The 21,489-nt window shown below is 37.7% G+C and overlaps 1 protein-coding gene across 4 annotated transcripts in view; it reads right to left on the bottom strand.

Annotated features, from left to right (window-relative positions):
- LOC139138282 (cAMP-dependent protein kinase catalytic subunit beta) overlaps nucleotides 1–21,489 on the bottom strand; it is a 46,393-nt gene that overhangs the window by 6,030 nt on the left and 18,874 nt on the right. For 2 of the 4 annotated variants that reach the window (XM_070706593.1, XM_070706591.1), the window contains 7 exons: nucleotides 20,836–20,897; nucleotides 19,296–19,424; nucleotides 18,012–18,110; nucleotides 11,693–11,775; nucleotides 10,283–10,409; nucleotides 8,143–8,238; nucleotides 1,381–1,503 (listed from right to left, as the gene is read on the bottom strand). In XM_070706593.1, coding sequence (XP_070562694.1) covers nucleotides 1,381–1,503; nucleotides 8,143–8,238; nucleotides 10,283–10,409; nucleotides 11,693–11,775; nucleotides 18,012–18,110; nucleotides 19,296–19,424; nucleotides 20,836–20,897 — 719 coding nt within the window. Of the gene's footprint in view, nucleotides 1–1,380; nucleotides 1,504–8,142; nucleotides 8,239–10,282; nucleotides 10,410–10,497; nucleotides 10,625–11,692; nucleotides 11,776–18,011; nucleotides 18,111–19,295; nucleotides 19,425–20,835; nucleotides 20,898–21,489 lie in introns of all 4 variants that reach the window. The other 2 variants (XM_070706592.1, XM_070706590.1) reach the window with 1 other exon arrangement.

Below are 21,489 nucleotides of genomic sequence, written 5' to 3'. Positions count from 1 at the left end.
TTTTTGGCTGGTTCATGAGAAAACTACAACCTGTTCACCCCAAATCCTTGTAAACAGGTCCAAACTCATTCATTAACAATAGCCTAGGTTTGGATGAAACCATATTGGTGAAAGGGAAAAAAGGGCCAGTCGCTTTTGACTTATGGTGAATTTTTCAATTTTGTTATTAATTAATGCCAACTACAGTTTCTTAATCTACGTCCTAAAGCATGTTGACTTACAAGTTACAAAGCATGCAGCTTATCAACTTAGCCTTAATTCTGGTTCAAACAAAGAATTCAAATGTATACTTTACCTCTTTCACCCCCATTTCCCCCTCTAGAGGTCTAACTTTGCTATAGAAAACAATGGGATTGGTCCAAACTATGGTGGTCAAAGGGTTATTAGTGTGTTTTACACATATAGATGCTATGTCGACAAACCAAATAGAGGGTGTTTCAACATGTTTGGGGAGTAAGAATATCAAGAAACTGCTATTGACTTATAAAACAAAATATGGGAAAAAAATCATTAAAAATCGCAGCACCGGCCCTATAATGATGTCAATGGCGCTGATCGCAAATGACGTCACTGTTCTCTCTCATTAACATGTATAAATAAAAATTTGTCTGCATTTTCCGCATAAACGACAAAAATAAAACCTGCTAGTGTTACAATGGCTACTAAAAGTCACACTTATTCGTATGAATTTATGTCTCAGACTACAAGCTGCAACAACAGCCGTGCATGCAACAACAAAATTTGTCTGAATTTTCAGCAGCGTTGTCCGAAGTTGCGCGCGTGCAGCTATATTTAGTAACAAACCTAAAATTCCAATCAACGCTATTAAGGTGTGTGAGGTAAGGATCTTATGGGCTTTGAATACAATGACGGTGTAATGTAACTATCTCAGGTTGTGATGGGTGTGTGCAAGTCACAGCATGATGTCTACGTGTCAAGTTAGAATAATATTCAAAACAAGTCAGGGTAATGGCTGCATATCATAAAACTACAACAACAATGCCATCTGGACACTGTATCAAATTAATATCCTGGATCACATTATATGCATCTGTCAACAATTATGTTGCCAGTGTTCCGTATTTCAAAAAAAACATCACGCTGGCAATGTAAGAATACCAGGCACTTGTCATAAAATAGACTGTTTAAAAGTAGACACCAGATGGTCATGTTGGACTGACTCATGAAATCTCATAATGAGTTCTTGTAGTGGCAAGTTTTGATTCATAAGTACTGGCACACATGTGAGAAATGAATAGTTCCTGACATCCACAAACAGACCATTGGGCATTGTGGATAGACAGAAACATATCTGTGAGTCTGGACTTCATCCAACAGGGACCAACAGGAGCCTGGAAACATAAATAGGAAACCACCTACCTTTCCTGAGACTATCTTTTCATAGATTTGAATGGGTTGGTCTGCGAAAAACGGGGGATAACCCGCTGCCATTTCATAGACTAGGACTCCCAACGCCCACCAATCTACTGCTTTATTGTAACCCTGGGTGAAAAATAGAAAAGCATCAATACAGTCAAAAATTGCAGAAAAATTCAGGACGTTTTCTTCCACAAGCATCGAATTCTCCAACTGCCACACATTAGCATTCATTTCTGCAGTGTATTAACAACTATGGTTTAGGTCTGAGAGGGTTAAGTGTGCAAAGAGGTAATGGCAAATTATCAATGTAGAACATTCATGGACAGCACTATATTTTTCATAAGGGTGAGCAACTACTCCTTGGCACCCTCTGTGTAGTAATAAATTTTTTGGTGAAATAAGATTGATGAACAAAAAGAATCATCTCTGGTGGCGTGTGCAAATCAATATTTTTAACTAATTACGGTAGAAATGCACCTTGGAGATAGATATTTGGACTTGAATTTTCTGAATACTTCTCTGGCCCACCACTGGGGGGGGAGGGGGGGGAGGTAAGTTTAAAGCGCTTGAACTTGAAGTAAGAAAAATTTTCACTATCATAGATTTTTGAGGATAAAAATTGTCTATTTCCCCACAGAGTTAAACAATGGCAACCATTTTGAATTTCAAATATTAGTTAAATTATAGGCAATTTGTTTCTCTAGCTCTAAACTTTGCACTGTGACCCTAATTTTTATTCTTGATTTGGTAAGAGAATGGTTGAAAGTTTCATTGAGGAAGTTTGAGCAGAAGTTGAAGTCTTTTACTTTCGTGGCGCATGCTACCTTCAGATAAAAACACCTGTCATTTCAGTATGCAAATTCACTAACATCTGCACAGAATCTTATAGAATTTAGATTCAAATAATATGTTAAGTCAAGAAGGTAGAGATCTTTATTATGCATTGCCAGACGTACTTGAATAATTCATAAAATGCTATAAATAAATAAAATTTACAACATGAATGAAAAACAGGAAATTTTTTTTCCAAACTTTTTGAATGAAACCAAATGTGTTTCAATTTCATATATTAAATTTACCTGTGAGAGCTAAATGCAGCCTAGATAAATGAAATTAATTTTTACTGACACCAGCACTGATAAAACACTGATTGACTGCACTGCTGGAAACAGCAATGTGGAAACTGCAAGTGATATTTCTGCAAGTGATATTTCTGTTTGCAGATGTTCATAGGAAGGATTGCTATTTTTTGCCGCAGACATAAAAACATAACAGGAAATTGCTGAAGTAAACATGGAAAGGAACTGGGTCCCTGGCTAGGTCAGCCTGGATTACAGAAGTTAAATATTCTGAAAAAAGAACCGTTTCAGATCATTTGATATCCAAAAGAAAGTGTCACCTTTCTGGCAAACCAATAAATTCAAATTTGATAATTTTGGCCACTTTGATGTATGGCAATTTAAACTTGATGAATTACAGTTTCTGCATACCGTTTGCTATGCACATTGAACAGTGTTTATTTTGCAAACTGGATCTGCATGTCAAATGAAAAATAGGGATGTTCGTAGAGTGATTTATTTCTGGTAATACTGATACAAATCCCCTGGAAATGCCACTTATTTTAGGACAGAACTGTTCTAAAAATAAATGTCCCAACAGATTGCATACAATGTATGCTTAAGATAGAAGTGGATTAGTTTCTGCATGTCTGACACATGAAAATGTCTTAAGTCCTACAAAAAACTTTTTGTACCAGGCAATAGTACTATGTGATTGACTAACAAAACCATTCATTTAATTTGGAAGGCAAGCTTTGTGTATGCATGACATGGCATTAATATTTTCCTGTAAGTGTCGTCTGCTAAGGTCTGCCCACATAGAGAAACTAACCCCTTGTTTTAATAACTAATTCATTTGTCTGGCCACATGTGATTGAACAATGGTGATGGACGGCCAAAACACGACATCACGCAATCTATTGCTATATTGATATTCAACATACATCTCCCTAAAAATAGTTCCAGGCAACTCTCCGTGCAAAAAATATGCCTTCTATTTTTAGTCATGATACTATTATCCCCAGTACTGCCATCTGTTCATCTACTACTGACATTCCATCTAACTGGCGATTATCCAGCCTAGATAGATGTGTACTAAAGAGTTAGAGAAAAAAATTCAGGGCAGCAGACAGGAAGCTGAGCTATTTCATAAATATTAATCACACAATCAGCATACAGCAATTATGTCTATCTCCCCTGAGAGAACAATTTTCACTGTGCAGAGCACAAGTAATGTTACTCATCTTCTATTTTTAAAACTGGGAATAAAATTTTGCCCCTTGAAGTACACTTTGACACTCTCTCCCCTGTGTTGCAAGCTCATCTAGGGTTACACGCAACTGCACCCAGGAATGTGCAAAGGGCTCTCTTTGCACAAGGCAAGTGACCTATTTCCCAATTGTTAGCTGCCAATCTGCTGTACACTGCTTAAATGCTCTAAAGAGACATCTCAATAGGATGCTGTGTTTGTTGTGGACGCCAGACTGGTGACGTAGCTCAGAAAAAAAGAAACCTTGTCACTGTTCATTTGTATGCATATTTTTTACCTCTTTCAACCTGAAAGGACGAGCCCATCAACAATGATTGCAGCTGATTGAGTAGAACCAAATGGAGGTTGTGAATGATGCAAGCTTTGAAAAACCCTAAATATTTCACCAAGTCTCTCTTTGTAACTTCCCCATTAATATTTTAACAATTTGAGAAACTAATATGCTTTTCGTTTGCAAGAAATTACCACCAATTTCTCTGCTCTTTTCTCAATAATATATGGCAGCTCCAAATACTGCCCATAAAAATTTGATGATTTCGTATGGCCTAAACACAAGCTTTCAGAAGATTCCACATGGCTGCTTCTCATTTTTCACAACTTGCATGCTTGTTGACAATAGAGACGTGTGAGACCTTGTAAAAGCCGAGTGGTCAATGGAACTCTGGAGTGACCTCGCATGTAATAATATCATTAATATGCAAACAAATTGCCCTTATCCTGAGTAGATATTATCAATATAATCTTATCAGAGAACATTATCAGGCATATGGATAAAAATAGACCTGAGTGAGATTAATATTGTTTGCAGAGCCAATGAAATTTTGCTGTTTCTCAAAATAAGAAATGAACAAGATCATGACATTCGATGGACATTTTCAATCCTATCTGCTTTTTATGTAGCATTTACAGAAAAGCTTCTCTTCCAAGGATATGCTGATCATTGGCATAAAATAATATACTGTAAAGATATAATTTAATCAAAGAAAAATTATGTGGAGAAGCTATTCTGGTCTGGAAAACCTGCCACTATATAAAAGTACATCTTGGGAGTAGCCATGACAACGGTGATTGGCACCAGCAATGCAACACCTGTCTCTGTAGAGTGATGTGCAATACTGAACTGTGGTCAAACAAACTCTGCCTGGTATCACATAACTGTGTCAGCAACCAAAACAAAGACTCCTCATAACCTGCACATTTGTACCCTCCCATCCCCATTATCTCCAGAAAGTACAACACGTTACTGATTGCTCCTTGCAGCATACAAAAATTGAATAACACAAAACAACAGCTGGTGCAATATTAATTCAGAAGGGAAGTAAAACTCAACATTCTTATCTTTCTGTTTTTCTCCATTGCTTCAATTTTTGTAAAGAGGATTTATGGATAGTCTGATCATAAAAGCTGGCGCACTAGAAACGTAATTCCTTAGTTTGGTGTCAACCCTTTCCCTTTCAAAACAAAACTCCTTAATGAGAAACTGGATTCAGGAAAACTTTATTGTTTACTATGTATGGAGAATACTAACTTGTCTTCCAAGTACATGTTGTACAAAATCTACATTCTACACATGAATAGCAATTAACAAACTTTATGTTACACTTTTTCAACATTCCAATTAGTCTCTATTCTTCTACCATCAAATTATATTTTTTGTTTTTAAGGTTGTAATTTGTGTCAGTTTTTTTCTCGATGAACACGTGGAGTTAAGTACTGAGTCAGAGCCACATAATCACATTAAGTTGTGCCAACACGTTTACTGCCGTCGCGATAAGTTTACACACACCAAACTTCCGATGTATTTAGGTATACCGCTGGTGATGTTGTTGTATTCTTACATATCTGATATCACATTCCCCCCGTGAAGCCGTCGTTTTATGGAGGAAGTGAACGTCGTCATGGGGAGTCTACCAGATAAGCTCAAAGGGTCATTCATTTTGGCCCAAGGGGTTGGTAACGGTCTGTGGGTTGGTGAAATAAAATGTGAATGGTACGACTACACTCTCATTTGTCTCACGTGTCATTTATTTAAAATAATATATTTTCATTGATTTCATTTTCACATGCGGATTTTTCATCGGTGCTAGCCTTCCTCAAAAATGTCCACATAGAATGAGTCCCTTTATACAAATGGTATCAACTGCAATCACTCCAAGCGCGCGAATATTGACCTGTAATGTTTCACAAAGTACACGCGCGCACTCTGTGCACTGACCAAGCGACATGTACCAATTTCAAGTGAAGTACTGCGGGAAGAAAATACGTAAAACGTATTTCTAACTTGTGTGCCTGCTTAAGGAAAATATCTCAAGTTTGAAAACGGCTGAATTTCAAATTCAGTATCGGAATGACGAAGGAGACACAATAAAGTTATCCAACAGTGAACTCGATGTCAATGATTTGTATCGTTGCTCAGAAACTCTTCCGAACGCGGAATACAAGCAGGTAAAATTAGAGGTCATGGAAGATTTCTCTCATCGAGTACGCGGCAAGCGACTCTCTTCAAAATGACGTGAGTTGGAAGAATATTCGTTCGCTTTATCCCGGCTTCGTCGAAAAGTGTACTTGCAGTGGATCAAGGCTTGTAACCATGTCGATGTATCGAACGACACGTTCTATGTTTTGCTCTGTAACTTGTTCTGCAGGTACCTGCGATATCCTCTTGTAACTATAGTTCAAATCTCGTTTAAAGATGTCGTATATAAGGTCTTAGTTCTGTGGGCAGGGCAGGAATCAATGTCACAGAGTTCACTATTTAAAAGCTCCGCGCGAACTTCGTTGGCTGTCATCGATGGCTTCCTTGTTTTCAGTTACTCGACATACTCGACAACATCTGCGGAGCTTTACACTCAGTGTCAGTTTTCGGACAGGGTAGTGAATTTCGCCCAAAGCCGTTTCATAAATGACGAGCACTACGAAATCTTATTATCATACCTTTCGAAACTTTGTGTTTTATCCTCAAACTGCTAACACCGACAGAAGTGTCATAAATTAGGGGGTCAAAGTTGCCAAATTTTTTACCCATGTTGAGTACGAGTGCGTAGTAATCGGACTGCTATCGCAATAATCGGACGTCGTATTTGGAATATGATTATAGGGGCTAAATACTGATATTTTGAAACTTCGAACCCCGATTTTCAATTTCGTTGTGTTTAGAAAACTATGTGGAAACATTTCGTGATAATTAGTTACGTTTAATCCATGGACGACGCAACTGTATTTCGACGTGTATACGCTTAGATATCGGACACGGGCTGTTTCTGTGTGTTGCGTTCGACATCTTGTATCGTACGGTGTGGCTAACTTCGCCAAGTTTGTAGCGCCCGAAATAGCTTCTACCTAAAAAAAAAACTATCCAAAACGGGATAATAGCGTCACCTGACTTAATAGGCGGTAGCATGCCTTGTAAAAAGCTATCAATACGGAGCGAAGTGAGTACAACGAACAGCATGTCCGAAAACTGAGGTCGTCCGAAAATCACACTGAGTGTACTGTGTGGGCGTCCACTTGCTCTAGCCGTTACAGTAAGACCGGTTTTCTTGAATCGCCTCAAAATAGTTGCCACCACTGTTGATGCCGATATATTTTTGTCCTGAGCAACAGATCTTATAGAGTGTCCATTCAGCCAAAGCTGAATTATTTCAGACCGCACTGTCGGGCGAACCCTTCGCTTCGACGACATGTTCGGTGGAGATAGTTTGTGCGCGGGACAGACAACGTAGTGGTTGATACCATTTTATTAGGGTTGGGAGGAATGATCGGTTGTAAGTTCACATGTATATTTTTTAAGGTTATAGGCCTACTATACTGGTGATGAAATACGAAAAGCGAGAGAAACAAAAAATAAAGCAGTGACACTTGGTAAATGATACAAACAGTAAGAAAATGAACAAGAGTCATTGATTTAATAAAATTTTATTTTTGTGTCCTCATTCAATAAAGTGGAATATTCCGTCCCATCTGTACAGCCGCCACCAGCCGCCAGGCTCAGCTCCCGGTGGAATTCAAGAAGCGTAAACAGCATGTGTAATTCTACCTGATTACTTGGGTGATTACGTGGGAATGTAACAACATCACCAGCGGTATACCTAAATACATTGGAAGTTTGGTGTGTGTAAACTTATCGCGACGGCAATAAAACCGCACACAAATACATGTCCCGTGTCTCTATTCTCATTCCTCCTCTTCTGTTATGGTTTTATAGTCTGATTATTTTACTTTTTGTTACAGCAGAATCCTTATTGCGATTTGAATTGGGGTCTTACCCTCTCCCCTTAAACCAAGGAATTCTGTTTTTTTGTGTCAGCATTTATGGTCAACGGCACTTAACTGAACAAGTTTTTTTCTAGAACTAGAGGAAAAGTGCTAGCAAGAGACACATTACCTATGCAGAAAACTAGATACATAATGATGCATTGGTCATAGGTTACTTACCTTACTAAGAATAATTTCAGGTGCTAAATACTCTGGCGTACCACATAGCGTCCATGTCCTACCTTTCACACGCTTTGCAAACCCAAAGTCTGTTACCTGTTGGAGCACAAAAATATAGCGAGTTTAGTCTACATTCTGTTCTCTATTTAAATGTAGCTTATGCACAGTAATTATATGAAATAAACAGATATTTGTGCAAGTGATCATGCGAACCTGGTGGACTGATTTCTGTTTTTCTGACTTGGCATTTGCCCTGATCAAATTCTGAATATGCTACTCTACAACAGCAAGCCCAATGCTACTCTACATGTCAGGGACTACAACTACCTTTTCAAAATGAAAGCTCCTTTTTCATTACGAGTTGATGACACACGCAGCGCACGGTCTGAAAGGTTTAGTGATTGATTGAAACAATTTTCTCACAAGATTATATGAGAAAATGGATTCATAACAGCAAAGCCCAGCTGTAATCAGAAGTGACCCGAGCAAGTTTACATAATTCTTTAGGAAGCACTTCATTTACATCCGAAATTGAATTTCTCTGCTGGCATTTTATGGCCACACAATACAACTGAAGGTAGTCTCTGACAATGTGACATCACTAATTGCTCTGCAATGGCAGTGGGCTTCAACACATAGCCAGTTACAACATGTAATGTACAGGGTCTTTCTACCCACACACCACTGACACGCAGAGACGCAAAAATACACACATACCGATTGAACACAGCTACAGACACACACAGTATCAAGAGTAATCTGTTCACTTGCACTATCAGTCTAGACTGACTCTATACATATTTGACCTGTACAATAGCTGAAGGTTCCATCATATAAATGTGCTGAATGTCATTGTCATCTTGCCTAAATCAACAGCACGTGAAAACTGACATCATACTAAACCCTGACAAATATGCAATACTTAGGATACTGTTCTGATCATACATCATTGGTTTGAAATCAAATTTACACCACCCTCTTTCACTACAAATACACCCAACACTTAAAGAACAGAATTTTGTCGAGTAACCTTGAAACAGTAACAGTCTATTGTTTTTCCAAAGTACAACTGTTACAAACCATGTTGATGGTATAGCTGTTTGCAAAGACATTGTTCATCTGTAACCCAAGGTCACATTTCCTCAGAGAATACTGACTCTTGAAAATCTTTGATATATCTGGCGAGGCAACAATCCCTGTTACAATGAAGTGCATGATGGGGATTCTCAGTTGAAAACACTGGCATGCTATAAAGTATAATGGTTTCCTGTTTTGTGAACATCACTGACAAACATGTTTGGCGTCGACATCCTGGCTGTTAAACTCCAAGTTGTTTGGGCTGGGCCCTAGCATACATGTGCTGTGTGTTCACTGTTTGATGGATATTTCTACACTGAATTCACTTTGCTGAATCTATCTACATAACTGCAGTGTCTGACTTTGAAACTGACATTCTTACTTGTCGACAGGCAATGGACAGCTCAACATTTCAAGTCTGTTACTGACACACAAACAATTGCACTCAAACAGCAAACGTTAAGTACTGACAACCTCAATTCTGATGTAAACATCATTTTTCATTAACTGACCAAGATAATTCACTTCTTGTACTAGACTATAAATTAAAATGAATTTATGATTAGGTCAATAACCAACAGACTGATACTCTGGCGACTTCTACCATTCTCTCTTCACAAAATGAAGCACTTTCACACACACACATACACAAACAAAAACATTGACTTATTTTTCAGTTGTAGCAGGCAAAGCAAAGTGGCAATACAAAATTATCAATGCAAAAAATGATACAATACAGAACTCTGCATATCATCTTTTTTATTCTTGTTATCATGTGTATTTAAGAGACTTATTGTTGGGACATGAACAAGCCACACTAAAAATACTGGGATGCACACAGAAAAACTATATAGCTCTAGATCTTTGCTGAACGGTTAAGCTAATACAAAACGCTTGACAAGTTCCAGCAAAAGCATGATGAATGCTGCTCGGCATTACATAACACTGCAGGGTTTTTTCCCACATACTCATGGGCCGACTTGGGCCATGGCATGCACTGCACAGGTCAACACGGTAATCCACTCTTGATGCATGACTGAGTATGTAATGGTACCATACTTACAGATATATAACCCTGACTGTCGATCAGTAAATTTTCGGGTTTTAAGTCTCTGTATATAACATCCAGCGCGTGGAGATACTCAAATGCCAACACTATTTGAGCAGCATAAAAACGAGCATGAGGCTCACTGGAAATAAGGAGAGAATTATGGAATCATTTTTGACCAACAGAAAAACAAGAACCAACCAACCCACAGCCCAGTACAAAATACTTACACAAACATAGCCTTCATTGTCAATGAGAATATTCTCAGGCTTTAAGTCCCTATATATAAGGTCCAGGTAATGCAAGTATTCAAATGCCAGTACAATCTGCGCAGCATAGAATCGAGCATGGGGTTCACTGCAAAAGAAGCCAGCAACATGAATGATCAAACATGCAAAAAAGAAACAGAAATGAATAGGGCTGACAAATGGTTTCATGATAGAAAAAAAAGAGAGAAAAAAAAAAATATGAATCCAAAAATGGGAGGATTTGACATGCAAATACAGAGACTAGGTGAAACTAATTACATTAATGAACTGAGTGAAAATTAAAGCAGCTATTCAGTGCGCTTGTAAATTTTGAACTAAAGCTAGGTTGCATGTATGCACTGACAATTATTGGTCGGCATTGTGAATTATGACTTTGTAAAAACGCACAGAAGCATGGATTAGTACTGTGGCAAATTGAGTGCGCAAATACTAGAGCACTGAAATATGGATGGCAAAATGCAGCAAAAACAGGTGTGAACTATGATTAATAGAGCAGCCTGGAATGACTATGGCAGTGGTGAAGTTTTACACAGACAGATGCTGCTCCTTCCACTGTTTAACATTGTCCCCCAACGGCTATGCAGTGTACTGCACCTCAAAAGGCCCTCCTGATATTTATGTACTTTGGTATACTGAAAGCCATCCATTCATTATGAAATTGCCGTGCAAAACAAATCCTTCATCACGTACTGTCACAGATGAACCAATGTGATAGTAATTTAAAGTGCATTGTCAGGGAAGCTCTTTTTACCTCCTTTTTCTTTTGCAACTTACCATCATTGTGTTGCTATAGTGCATGATAAAGGTCAATTTTGATACTGTAACTGACAGAAGCATTATCAGCTAATCACATGAAGTGACACACACACCCTTGTTTTCATGGCATGTTTTAATATCTTTTGCAGTTGTCTCCAAATGACCTCAACATATGGAGATGGCTTGAACAGCATTATGCCCTGAATTGGCCTTTCCGTTTGTACAACTTCAGTTCTGTTGACCTGACTGGCTGACTTATGCATAAACCTATAACTTGATACACAGGAAGAAGTCAATAAAATGTCAATCATTTTTAAATAAAGCACAGCCTGACAATATTAATAGCCTTATATCTGGTAAGGCAAGTCTAATTGCATGATAGCTATGGGGAACAACTCACCTAAATCGACCAATTCTTCTTAAATGAGAAAACATTTCACCACCAGTAATAAACTCCAGCACCATGTATAAGTTGGAGTTGTCCTGCAAGATAAAAATGACCACAATGAGGTGATGACTGTTGAACAGATGATACCGTAGTGTGCAATTGCCGAGTGCTGCTACAGGCTGACACTAAGCCTGTCTTCATGCTACAGTTACATGTAAATACGCCCAATCTATTTAGGCACATGAAAATTCCAGTTTAAGAATATGACTACCTGTTTTTCTGTATAGGTGTTCATAAAATGAGTAACCAACAAAAATTTAATAGCTGCAGACATTATACGCACTTTTGAAAATTGACAAACACAAAATTGTGTACAAAAATGGAACTCAATTTCTTTTCAAACACTGGGTTATGAGGGTATTTGGCAATTATTGATCTTGACCCTCGATGAATCTCCAGTGTAAGACTATGACTCTACATGCACATCAGCTTCCCCACGTCCGATGTTGGACTTGCTGATTCACTCCAGGGCCTGAAAAATTTAATTTTTATCCACTTGTCCCCGGACAAGTAGCCTCTATTTTTCTACTTGTCCGTAGCAGAAACTCACTTGCCCTGAAAATTTTCCAAAAAAATGATTCTGTTCTTACCAGATTGTGGGACCTCTCCTACCATGGTTTGTGACAAATTGGTGGTATTTACAGTTTATAATTGTAAAAGAAGTACATTACCATAATGAAAATTATTTAATATGCTTTCGTCTTTTATGGGAATTCTTTCCAGTTACCGCATTAAGATGTGTTTAACAGAAATAAATACTAGTAAGATGTTTCATCACATTTATGACTACAAAAGTAGAAGTGATTGAAGACAATAGTCTAATAATGCAGACATTTAACACGGTTTTTTTCACTACTGCTGTAAAGATCACTTCATTTTTATAATTGCCCAAATGATTGATACTTTTTCATTGAAATCGCAAAAAAAAAGGTTGAAAACACTAAATATCTGAGAGAAACTCCTTTCTCTTCATACCGGTAATAGCAATAGCAACTTGCCATAACACGGCTTTGACAAGCTAGGTGGCTTTTGTTAAGGTCCGCTACAATCAAGATAAGGGGTCTTAACCATATAAGGAATTCAGCATGGTGACCAACACAAGCTTGCTGCGTACGATCGAAGAGTGGCATGAGACTCCCTCTGGAGAAATTTCTGACTGCAAAATACTACTTTGAAAGACAGGGATATAGTGCTTCATCAAAATTTTGGAGTTACTGATATTTTTAGGTAAAGTTGTGAGCTTCCATCACACCACATAGTGCCATTGAACTTTGATGCCCCGTGCAGTGTGAGTGTGGCTAGAAATTTCATTCTCCGTACACACTGTGTACTGTACTGTAGCTAGCAGGTTAGTTGGGTAGAGAAACCGTGGTTGTCAATAAAGTTTGCTTTACTGTTTCACTGTCCTAATTGTTAGGTGAAAAGTTAGTTGTTCTATTTAAAATGATCTAGGCTTCCGCTTCAAACATCACTGTCTGGTTATTATCTCGTTACATTTTACATGTAAAATGAGTGGAGAAGTACGTGGGGCCCGGCATTTGCCCCAGGGTCCAGTGGCTAGTGGACGCAAATCGACTGAACTGTAACAGAGTAACTGATTTTTCTTTAGTGTTTCGGTTGAGATGAAAAAATAAGCCCTGATTTGAGTGCGTTCCAGTGACCCATGTCAGGTACTTTTGGGGGACATTGTTTCTAATTTGCGTCAAAAGACGAAAGAACGCACTCTTGGCAAAACACTGAGTTGACTCTGAACTTTCTGCCCGCGGGCAAGTGAGGGCTAGTTTTGCGCTAGTCCGTATTAGAAATCAGTCTGTCCCGGGCATCGGGCAAGCGTAATTTTCAGGCCCTGCACTCTATCCCATCCAGGGCACACAACATCCAAATTTTATCATTTTCCTTGATTCAAATGAGGAATGGGTTCAACAACTGTCTGTCACTGAAATTAAACTTGACACATTCACAACCCCTGTTGCAAGGCAGCTGTTTCAGTGAAAAAAACTGAGTGGAACTGAGAGATGAAATGAGTTAGCTACTTTGCCATAATGCTCAAAGGAATCCTACGGTACAATACTGCAGGAACATGCTGTAACAACAGTATCACTCATCATAAATATTGAATGCAACTGATCCCGCAGATTCAACTTCAAGATGACACAGTGAAAGCTACCTTCAAAACCTATCAAACACGGACCATTACAGAACTAGAAGTCAAGGAAACAAAAAAAATATTCTTAATTTTATGTGGCATTTGAAACATTGCTACATAATTTGTATTCCTAAACAGTACACACACTTCAGCTGTACCCGTAATATGTGTGAGCCTACATGTACTGTATGGCCAAGTGTCATTCTTTCATGATACAAAATTTAAAATATCTGCAAAAAAATAAAAAGTTGAGGATTTACACAATTAGTCCAAAAAACTTTAAGGAAATCCTTCAATAGTGTGTCTAAACGTTGTTCAGTTATCATCAAAAGGTCATATTAAAGACCACATTTTCAACCAAATGTATCAGATGATAATCATAATAATCATAATCATGATAAACAGAATGCTAAGTTTTTATATGGTAAGGTCAGTAAGGTTAAAGTGCATGCAGTTTCCAGTTGCCCATTAATGTTTGCAAACACCACCTCTCAGGGAGTTGCCACCAGTACTCAAATTTCAAGTCAGACAACAATCATGCTATTGCCCTACTTAACCTGTTGACACTAAGAGCAACTTATGCATCACTGTTGACAACTGGTTTCTGGACGCTACAAATACTGAATAGAAAAGGTAATTCAAATTCTTTTTTCTTCATTCACATGTTCTCAGCTATCAGAAATACCCGATTCCAAAAGTACATTCACATTCACTAAGTACCCTCACACTTAAGTGGACAAATAGTTGACCCTTGGCCGAAGCCACTGACCTGGCCTGCTCTCATTAAAGTGTATTGACACACCATTTTAGGGTGACCCTACATCCTGCTACAGCAAAGTTAGGAAACAGCAACATTTGCATTCAATCATGTGACTAAATCCTTGAACAAGGAATTGGGATGATACAAGTTTTGCCTTCTTAACTTGATCTGTAAAATTGCGTCACTGATATCAATTTTGTTTGTTTCCCTTTTACTTCAGGTTTGGTTACACTTTGCGTGCCTACAAAAAAGCTGCTTGACATGTTTCCATAATGAATCCTTGCACTGTTTCAACTGTTGCATGGGCAGCCAATGTATGCTGTCCTTCAATCTAATGCTTTCATGACATTTCCCTTTACAGCAGCAGTGTTCACATTTGCAACAGCTACTCAGGGCTCAACATAAATGTACTGGTATGCACGCTGCAGCAGCATTACACATATCCATCTTATCGTAATACCTTTCTCCATGTAGATTGCCAGAACACTGTGCATAATATCCATGTTTGAAACAGTACAGCATATATTCTGCTTTTTTCCCCTGGACTTTCTAAACCATCCTGCCTTTTGGTCATATCAACCGGCAAATTTTTCACTTTTACACTGAAATGTTACAACTTATAACAAATTTACAGACAACATGGAAGCCCATGGACAAAACAACATGGAAGCATTAAAGTATTCAATGAAGCTACCTGTGACCCTGCAATTGACATTTTATGCAAAGATGGTTGAAGACTATGCAGAAGATTCAAACATGGCTGTTTGGTCAAGGCAAAAACTTGCCTGTGATGATGGGGAAGGATGACTTGGACTACATCGTTAAATTATAATTGGCCACTGTCCACAGATAATGAAAGCAGATGCATGTTGATGTGAAGCCGCGACATGCACAACATGCATTTTGGCAAAACACAAACAAACAAACAAAATCACAAGAAATTAAAATAAAAAAAATTCATGCCCTGAGAATGACAGGGTTGTTTTAATGACAAATGGAAAGGCTTTATAAACAAGCTATTGCATGCACTCATTGAAACAGTTTTGATATCAGATGGGAAACAGGTAGGTACTCGCTGGGATTGATGTAACCTGCACTTTATATGATCGGTTATTAATAAACTGCATTGTATTTGGTTGTTTTGTTAACATTTAGCCTATAAAAGTGTTACACAACCGTTATTATCATATCAACTATTTATTGTGATTCAGGAAACAACATTGTAAAGGCAACTTTGTTAGTTTTATAAGATAAGGTGGCAACCAAACACAACAGCAGATGGTTGTTGATATCAAAAGGAACCTACACAACTACAGCTCTAAAATTACTGAGAAAGAACAGACACATGCCTATACGTCACATCTGTAAGGGTCATTCAGAGTTTTTGAGGGCTTGAAGGAAAAGCACATTGGGAAGAAACAGTATACTACATGTATTTATATACAAGCTTGAGAAAAATTTCAGATATTACTGTAGGTAAACACCAAACTATTTTTATTTTCTTTTATCAGACTCAAATTCATCAAAAGTTCACATGCACATGCTTTTTTGCCATGTAAGACACTGTCAGCGCATCTAAGATGCATATACACATAAGGTGATCTGTCAACGAAAATAAATTTTGCATATGGTCACTCTTCTAATGGCATTTTTGTCTCCCTTGCTGACTAGATATCAGAATTAAGGTAATTTACCTTACAGCTACACTGAAGACATAAAAGCCTTCTCACTTTTGAATCAATACCGCCTATGTTCTGTGATACATAGTCATGCTGATCAGTTTACTATTCAACCTGCATTTAATTTTCTTTTCCACAGGCTGTAGGTCAGGCAATGGCCTATTCTACTGAAATCCATACACTGAAATGAATGCTGGAAATGACGCAACCAATGACCTCTTGATATGCACACACTCCATGCATCACTACAAGCAGTCATCATAACACACTTGCAATATGATAGTGGCTACTGTGTACTCTGAAGAGGACGTTTGCTCCAGCACTATCAACATAAAATTTATCACTGTAAAGCCTGTTACAAAATGCTAAAAATACATCATCAAACAAACATTCCATATGTTACATCACATAATATTTAACTCAACTGAAAATATATATGGAAACACCGAGGCAAGCTCTGCATAGTTATTGCTGTTGCTTTCAAGGGAAACATGTTTTGAAAGGCACTTCAGTAAATTTCAGGCCCCAGTCTATGTGATGAATTTGGTATGAGTTTGTTGTTGACTGCTCTGGAAAAGATAATCATGATTTATACCCCATTTAATTTCATTATGCATGCCTTTGCCAGTAACAGCCACTACGGAGGACAACTTTTTTTCTATTCAAATCTCAAAACTGCTCCCTTCTCTCAAACAATTCTAAAATAGCCACACACAAACAAATACCTTTCCTTCTGCCCCCATGGTTCTAGTTCAATGATTCCTTTATGTGTAACTTTTGTCAGGAGGCAAATGCTAGCTGTTTTCTACATTCAAAGCACTGCCAAACAAAACAACATTGGAATGATGACTGGGTTCACTCAATGCTCCCTGACAGGGGTAAACAGCAATGTCAAACAGTATGCACGAACTGCAGAGGTGGGCATGAATACAAAGTCACTGTGTTTACGCTGGTTACCATGTGGTGATCTGAACACCCAGTACACTCCAAATAGCCCTCATTACTCAAGCGGCCACAACTGCTCCAACAATGTAAGGCGGGTATCCTCGTATATTTAAGGCACTTTGTTGTGAGACGTTAAAGTGTGATAAATAAACGTCACATGTGTGTCAACACTTCTTTGTGGTCATGTAAAATTTAGGTGCACAACACCCAGCATATATCTTTTGCTATAAAACCAAGGATTTGTTTCACAGGTGAATACTACCTAGACGATGCTATTTTGGAACCAGAGACTATTCAAACTTCACAATAGCCAAAATGAGACTTGGCACAATGGCAATGGGGCTTGTCCAGATTGTTCAACCTGACTGCTGCGTTTCCCCGTGAAACACACCATCTGACCTTGTAAACACAGATTGAATGTATGTAGCACATCAGCCATTTGAAGGGCCAACAGTACAAATGCGGTCAAACAAACAAAAGTGTGGAACCACTGGATGGGAACCGCAAATGAAATTTATGAACTTTACTTTAGCAGGATTCAATTGCTTTACAATAATTGGTATTTGTTGACCTTATAGCATATCACTTATCAGTCAACAAGCTTCAGGTTGACTGACATTTACTGAAGTTCCTGGAGGTGTCGTTGCAGTACGACAAGTTCCTCGTCAAAAACCCAGATAACATGTTTTAACAAGCTTAACACAGAATTCCTCATATAAATCACAGAAAGTTGTAGCTTACCTTATAATGATATTCTAATTTGACAAGAAAGGGAAAATCTATGGCCTGAAGAATTCGTTTCTCATTCAACGTGTGTTCAACTTGTTTCAATTTTACAACCTGCAAATGAAAGAAAATAACACATTCACATTATGTAGAATCGACCTTTCAAGTTGATCTCCATTTAAAAAGGATATCTATGGATCCCTAATACCTTATGAGTGTCGTTGTCATTACAAATTAATAAATTTGGTGAGTATTATTTCAACAGCACCAATCATTGCATAGCACTACTGAATATCTTGGTCACTGAATTACCTGTGGTTGACAGAGTGGTTGACATTATTGTTATAAAATGAATACTACTGATGCAGTGATACTGATCTTTCTCACATAAATGAAAAAAAATTAATCTTTCTTATTTGTTTCGTATTAGAAATAGAACCTGAATACCCTCTTGATAAAAATTTTTAGATGTGTATTTCAATTCTTCGTTGAGAAGCTGACCTAGTATTGCACCTGTGTACTTGCTCTGCTTTGTAAATATTATACATCAAGAAAGAATTAATGTAGGTCTGCCCCATAATCCTTATTTATATAAAAAAATCCTATTTAAATATAGTTGCTGTCAGCCTGAGCTGTTTGCTCAGCAATCCATAGACAGTTACAATTAAAGTGACCTCAATAACCTTGAAAAATAATAAGATCTGTTGGATACAAACTCTGTGCATCTATACAGGGTTGATACAGTGGTTCCATTAAAGTGTCAAAATAGTGAGCGCACTGCATATACCTAAAATTTCCAATTACATATTCTACTTACTACCTTAATCTTGTGGCTTTGAATAAATGCTTGTACAAAATTCATACTCGATGAATTGGACATGAAAAGGGCACAATCATAGAAAGCGTTCTGATTCGCAGCTAAGGCGTAATCTTAGGACGCAAAGGCCTTTACAATAGGTGACAAAACCATCAGCAACAATGCTTCAGAACACCTGTGCCAGGGAAAGGCCGATATCAAACTGATACGACAGTGCTGAAAGCTTTACTCAGGTTTTAGATAATTTTGCAAGCCCACAAGAATCACAAAAACTAGTACAATTCTTCATGATCTGGTTTATTTTGCTTAGCTGCAAAATTTTTTAAATAGATTTCTTGCTTTTAAATGTGTAATTTAAGTTTCTTTGTTCATAATGCTTTCTCTAATACAAAAGACCTCTGTCCTTCTAGTCGTGTATTTTGGGAGATAATAAAAACGTTCAAAGACTTAACTTGTGCATTCAGTAAAGAAGTTGTACTGACCTTCTGTTTGTCAAGTATCTTCATAGCATAGTATTGCTGTGTTGCTTTATGTTGAACTAACATAACCCTACCAAATGAACCTGTTCCTAGTGTCTTTTTCCTTTCAAAGTCATCCAAACATGCTGTGTTCTGCAAAGAGAAGCAAAGAAGGGTGCATTAGTTACTTCACTATCTCCAGAGGGTCAGAATTCAAATTTATTGGGTTGATATAAGGTGAAGTGTGAAATGATATTCACTGAATCTGTATTGTGATCTCCCCTCCCTTTTCTGTTTGATTTGATAAATAACACTCATTGTTGTCTTAATATGGACATTCATCTTTTAAAGATAAAAATAACAACTACATATTGTAAGTTGTTTTAAACTTGTAATTTTTGGAGACGTCTTGAGATTGCAACACAGATTAAACTGTGCAAGGGAGAAATTACGATACATAGCATTTTGATATGACACAGAGAAAATTCTGTCTGCCACAAGTACCGAAAGAGACAGTCATTTATGTCCATATCATAAATATACAACTACATCAATATTTGTCAAATTTCACATGTACTGATAAAAAAGCATGCAACTGCTGCCTTTAAAATTCATTTGAAGTCCCTTGGTATAGCCTTACGCGACAAGCATTTACATTTAGTTGCTAATAAACGCTTGACAAAGCTTCATTTTTCATAAAATACGCAAAACCATCTAAAATTGTTTGTATTCATCTCCAATCGCTGACCTCATGAATAGTAAAAGTACTCCACGTAATCAGCACTTAGCAAATAATATAATTTATCACCACTGTGTGACAAGCCCATCTCACATGGTGAGGTGAGGTTTGAGACACAAAGCCAGACTGACTTCTCATTACATGGCCAAATGAACATATGAACGCTGTCATCAAGAAACAGAAAGACTATTGCCATATTTCTACTGTCAATGAAGTCACAGTGTCACACCATGGCAACACTTATTCACACACACACACACAGATAGCTTCACTCTTACAGAAGGTAGACAAGATTAGAATAGGGATGATGGAAACTGGAATTCTCTGCTTTGCAGCATGTCCCTGGTAAAATGGTTGGCACTAATCTGTGTACTAACCCCATACTATGTTGCTATGTCTGGATTCCTGATTGATGTCACCATTTTGTTTTGACAAAACATAAATCATTCAAAGTTGAACACAGGCCTGTATCAAATATCGTGATATTATTTCTCTGATCCATCAATCTTCTCTCATGGAATTTACCAGTTTTGGCACTTGCCGAGTTTTCCTCAGATGACAAAACTTGTTTTTTAAGGACTCTGGATTGATTTTCCCGGCAACCGCATGAAATATTGTGTGCATTAGGTTCACAAAGTCGTGCCTAGATATACCAGACAGAACTTGCTCAATGAATACAAGTCCGGAACTGTCAATGTAAACATACACTGTGACCCGACTGATGTCAACCTCTACCTGTTTTAGTTTTGTTTTGAAATTTTACTGCACCAACAACTGTGACCTATTATTTGCTGCTACATGTTGCACACTTCCATAACAACCTACCTGTGATGGGTTTTCCCATTTTCGCAGGAAGTCCTCTCTTGCCTTGTCAAGAAATGCTTTCACTGTAGAATAAACAGAACATACTTGCTATTGTTACATTGGTTCTGGCTAAAACATTGCAAATGTGCTTGTCATACACGTGAATATCTGCAAGTGGATAATACTAAACAGTAAACGTCATAAAATGAATATCACGGGTAAAATGCATTACAAATGCACTTGGTGACAACATTCCTATTATGAAGCGAACAAAATGGGTGAGAAAATATGAATGAAATCAGGACAACTAAACCCAAAGAATAATCTGTACATGTATATTTCATGATTATAATCCTATCTTGATTATCACCCAATATACAACGAGGTAGCTGGATCTGTCAATAATTTTACATGTGTTTTGTGTGGGTTGTCAATATGGGTAAGGGCCTTGGCTGCTTGAATGTTTTACAGAAAAAGTGAGCACCGTAAAGTGACTACATAGCTATTTTGCAAGGAATTTATAGGGATGCTCATGTACAACAAGTACCAGCATGTGCATGGATGTCAAATAATGATATACCAGCATTATTGTCTGTTGACATTGATACATGTACTTGTGGTTTCAGAAAACGTTCTGAATTTGTGAAGGGGATTGGTTGAGCTTAAGCAGAACCA

Source organism: Ptychodera flava, chromosome 8 (assembly GCF_041260155.1).
Source record: "Ptychodera flava strain L36383 chromosome 8, AS_Pfla_20210202, whole genome shotgun sequence".
Classification (NCBI taxonomy): Eukaryota; Metazoa; Hemichordata; class Enteropneusta; family Ptychoderidae; genus Ptychodera; species Ptychodera flava.
Note: the sequence above shows the minus strand (reverse complement) of the source record. Positions and strands in the feature narration are given on the sequence as shown.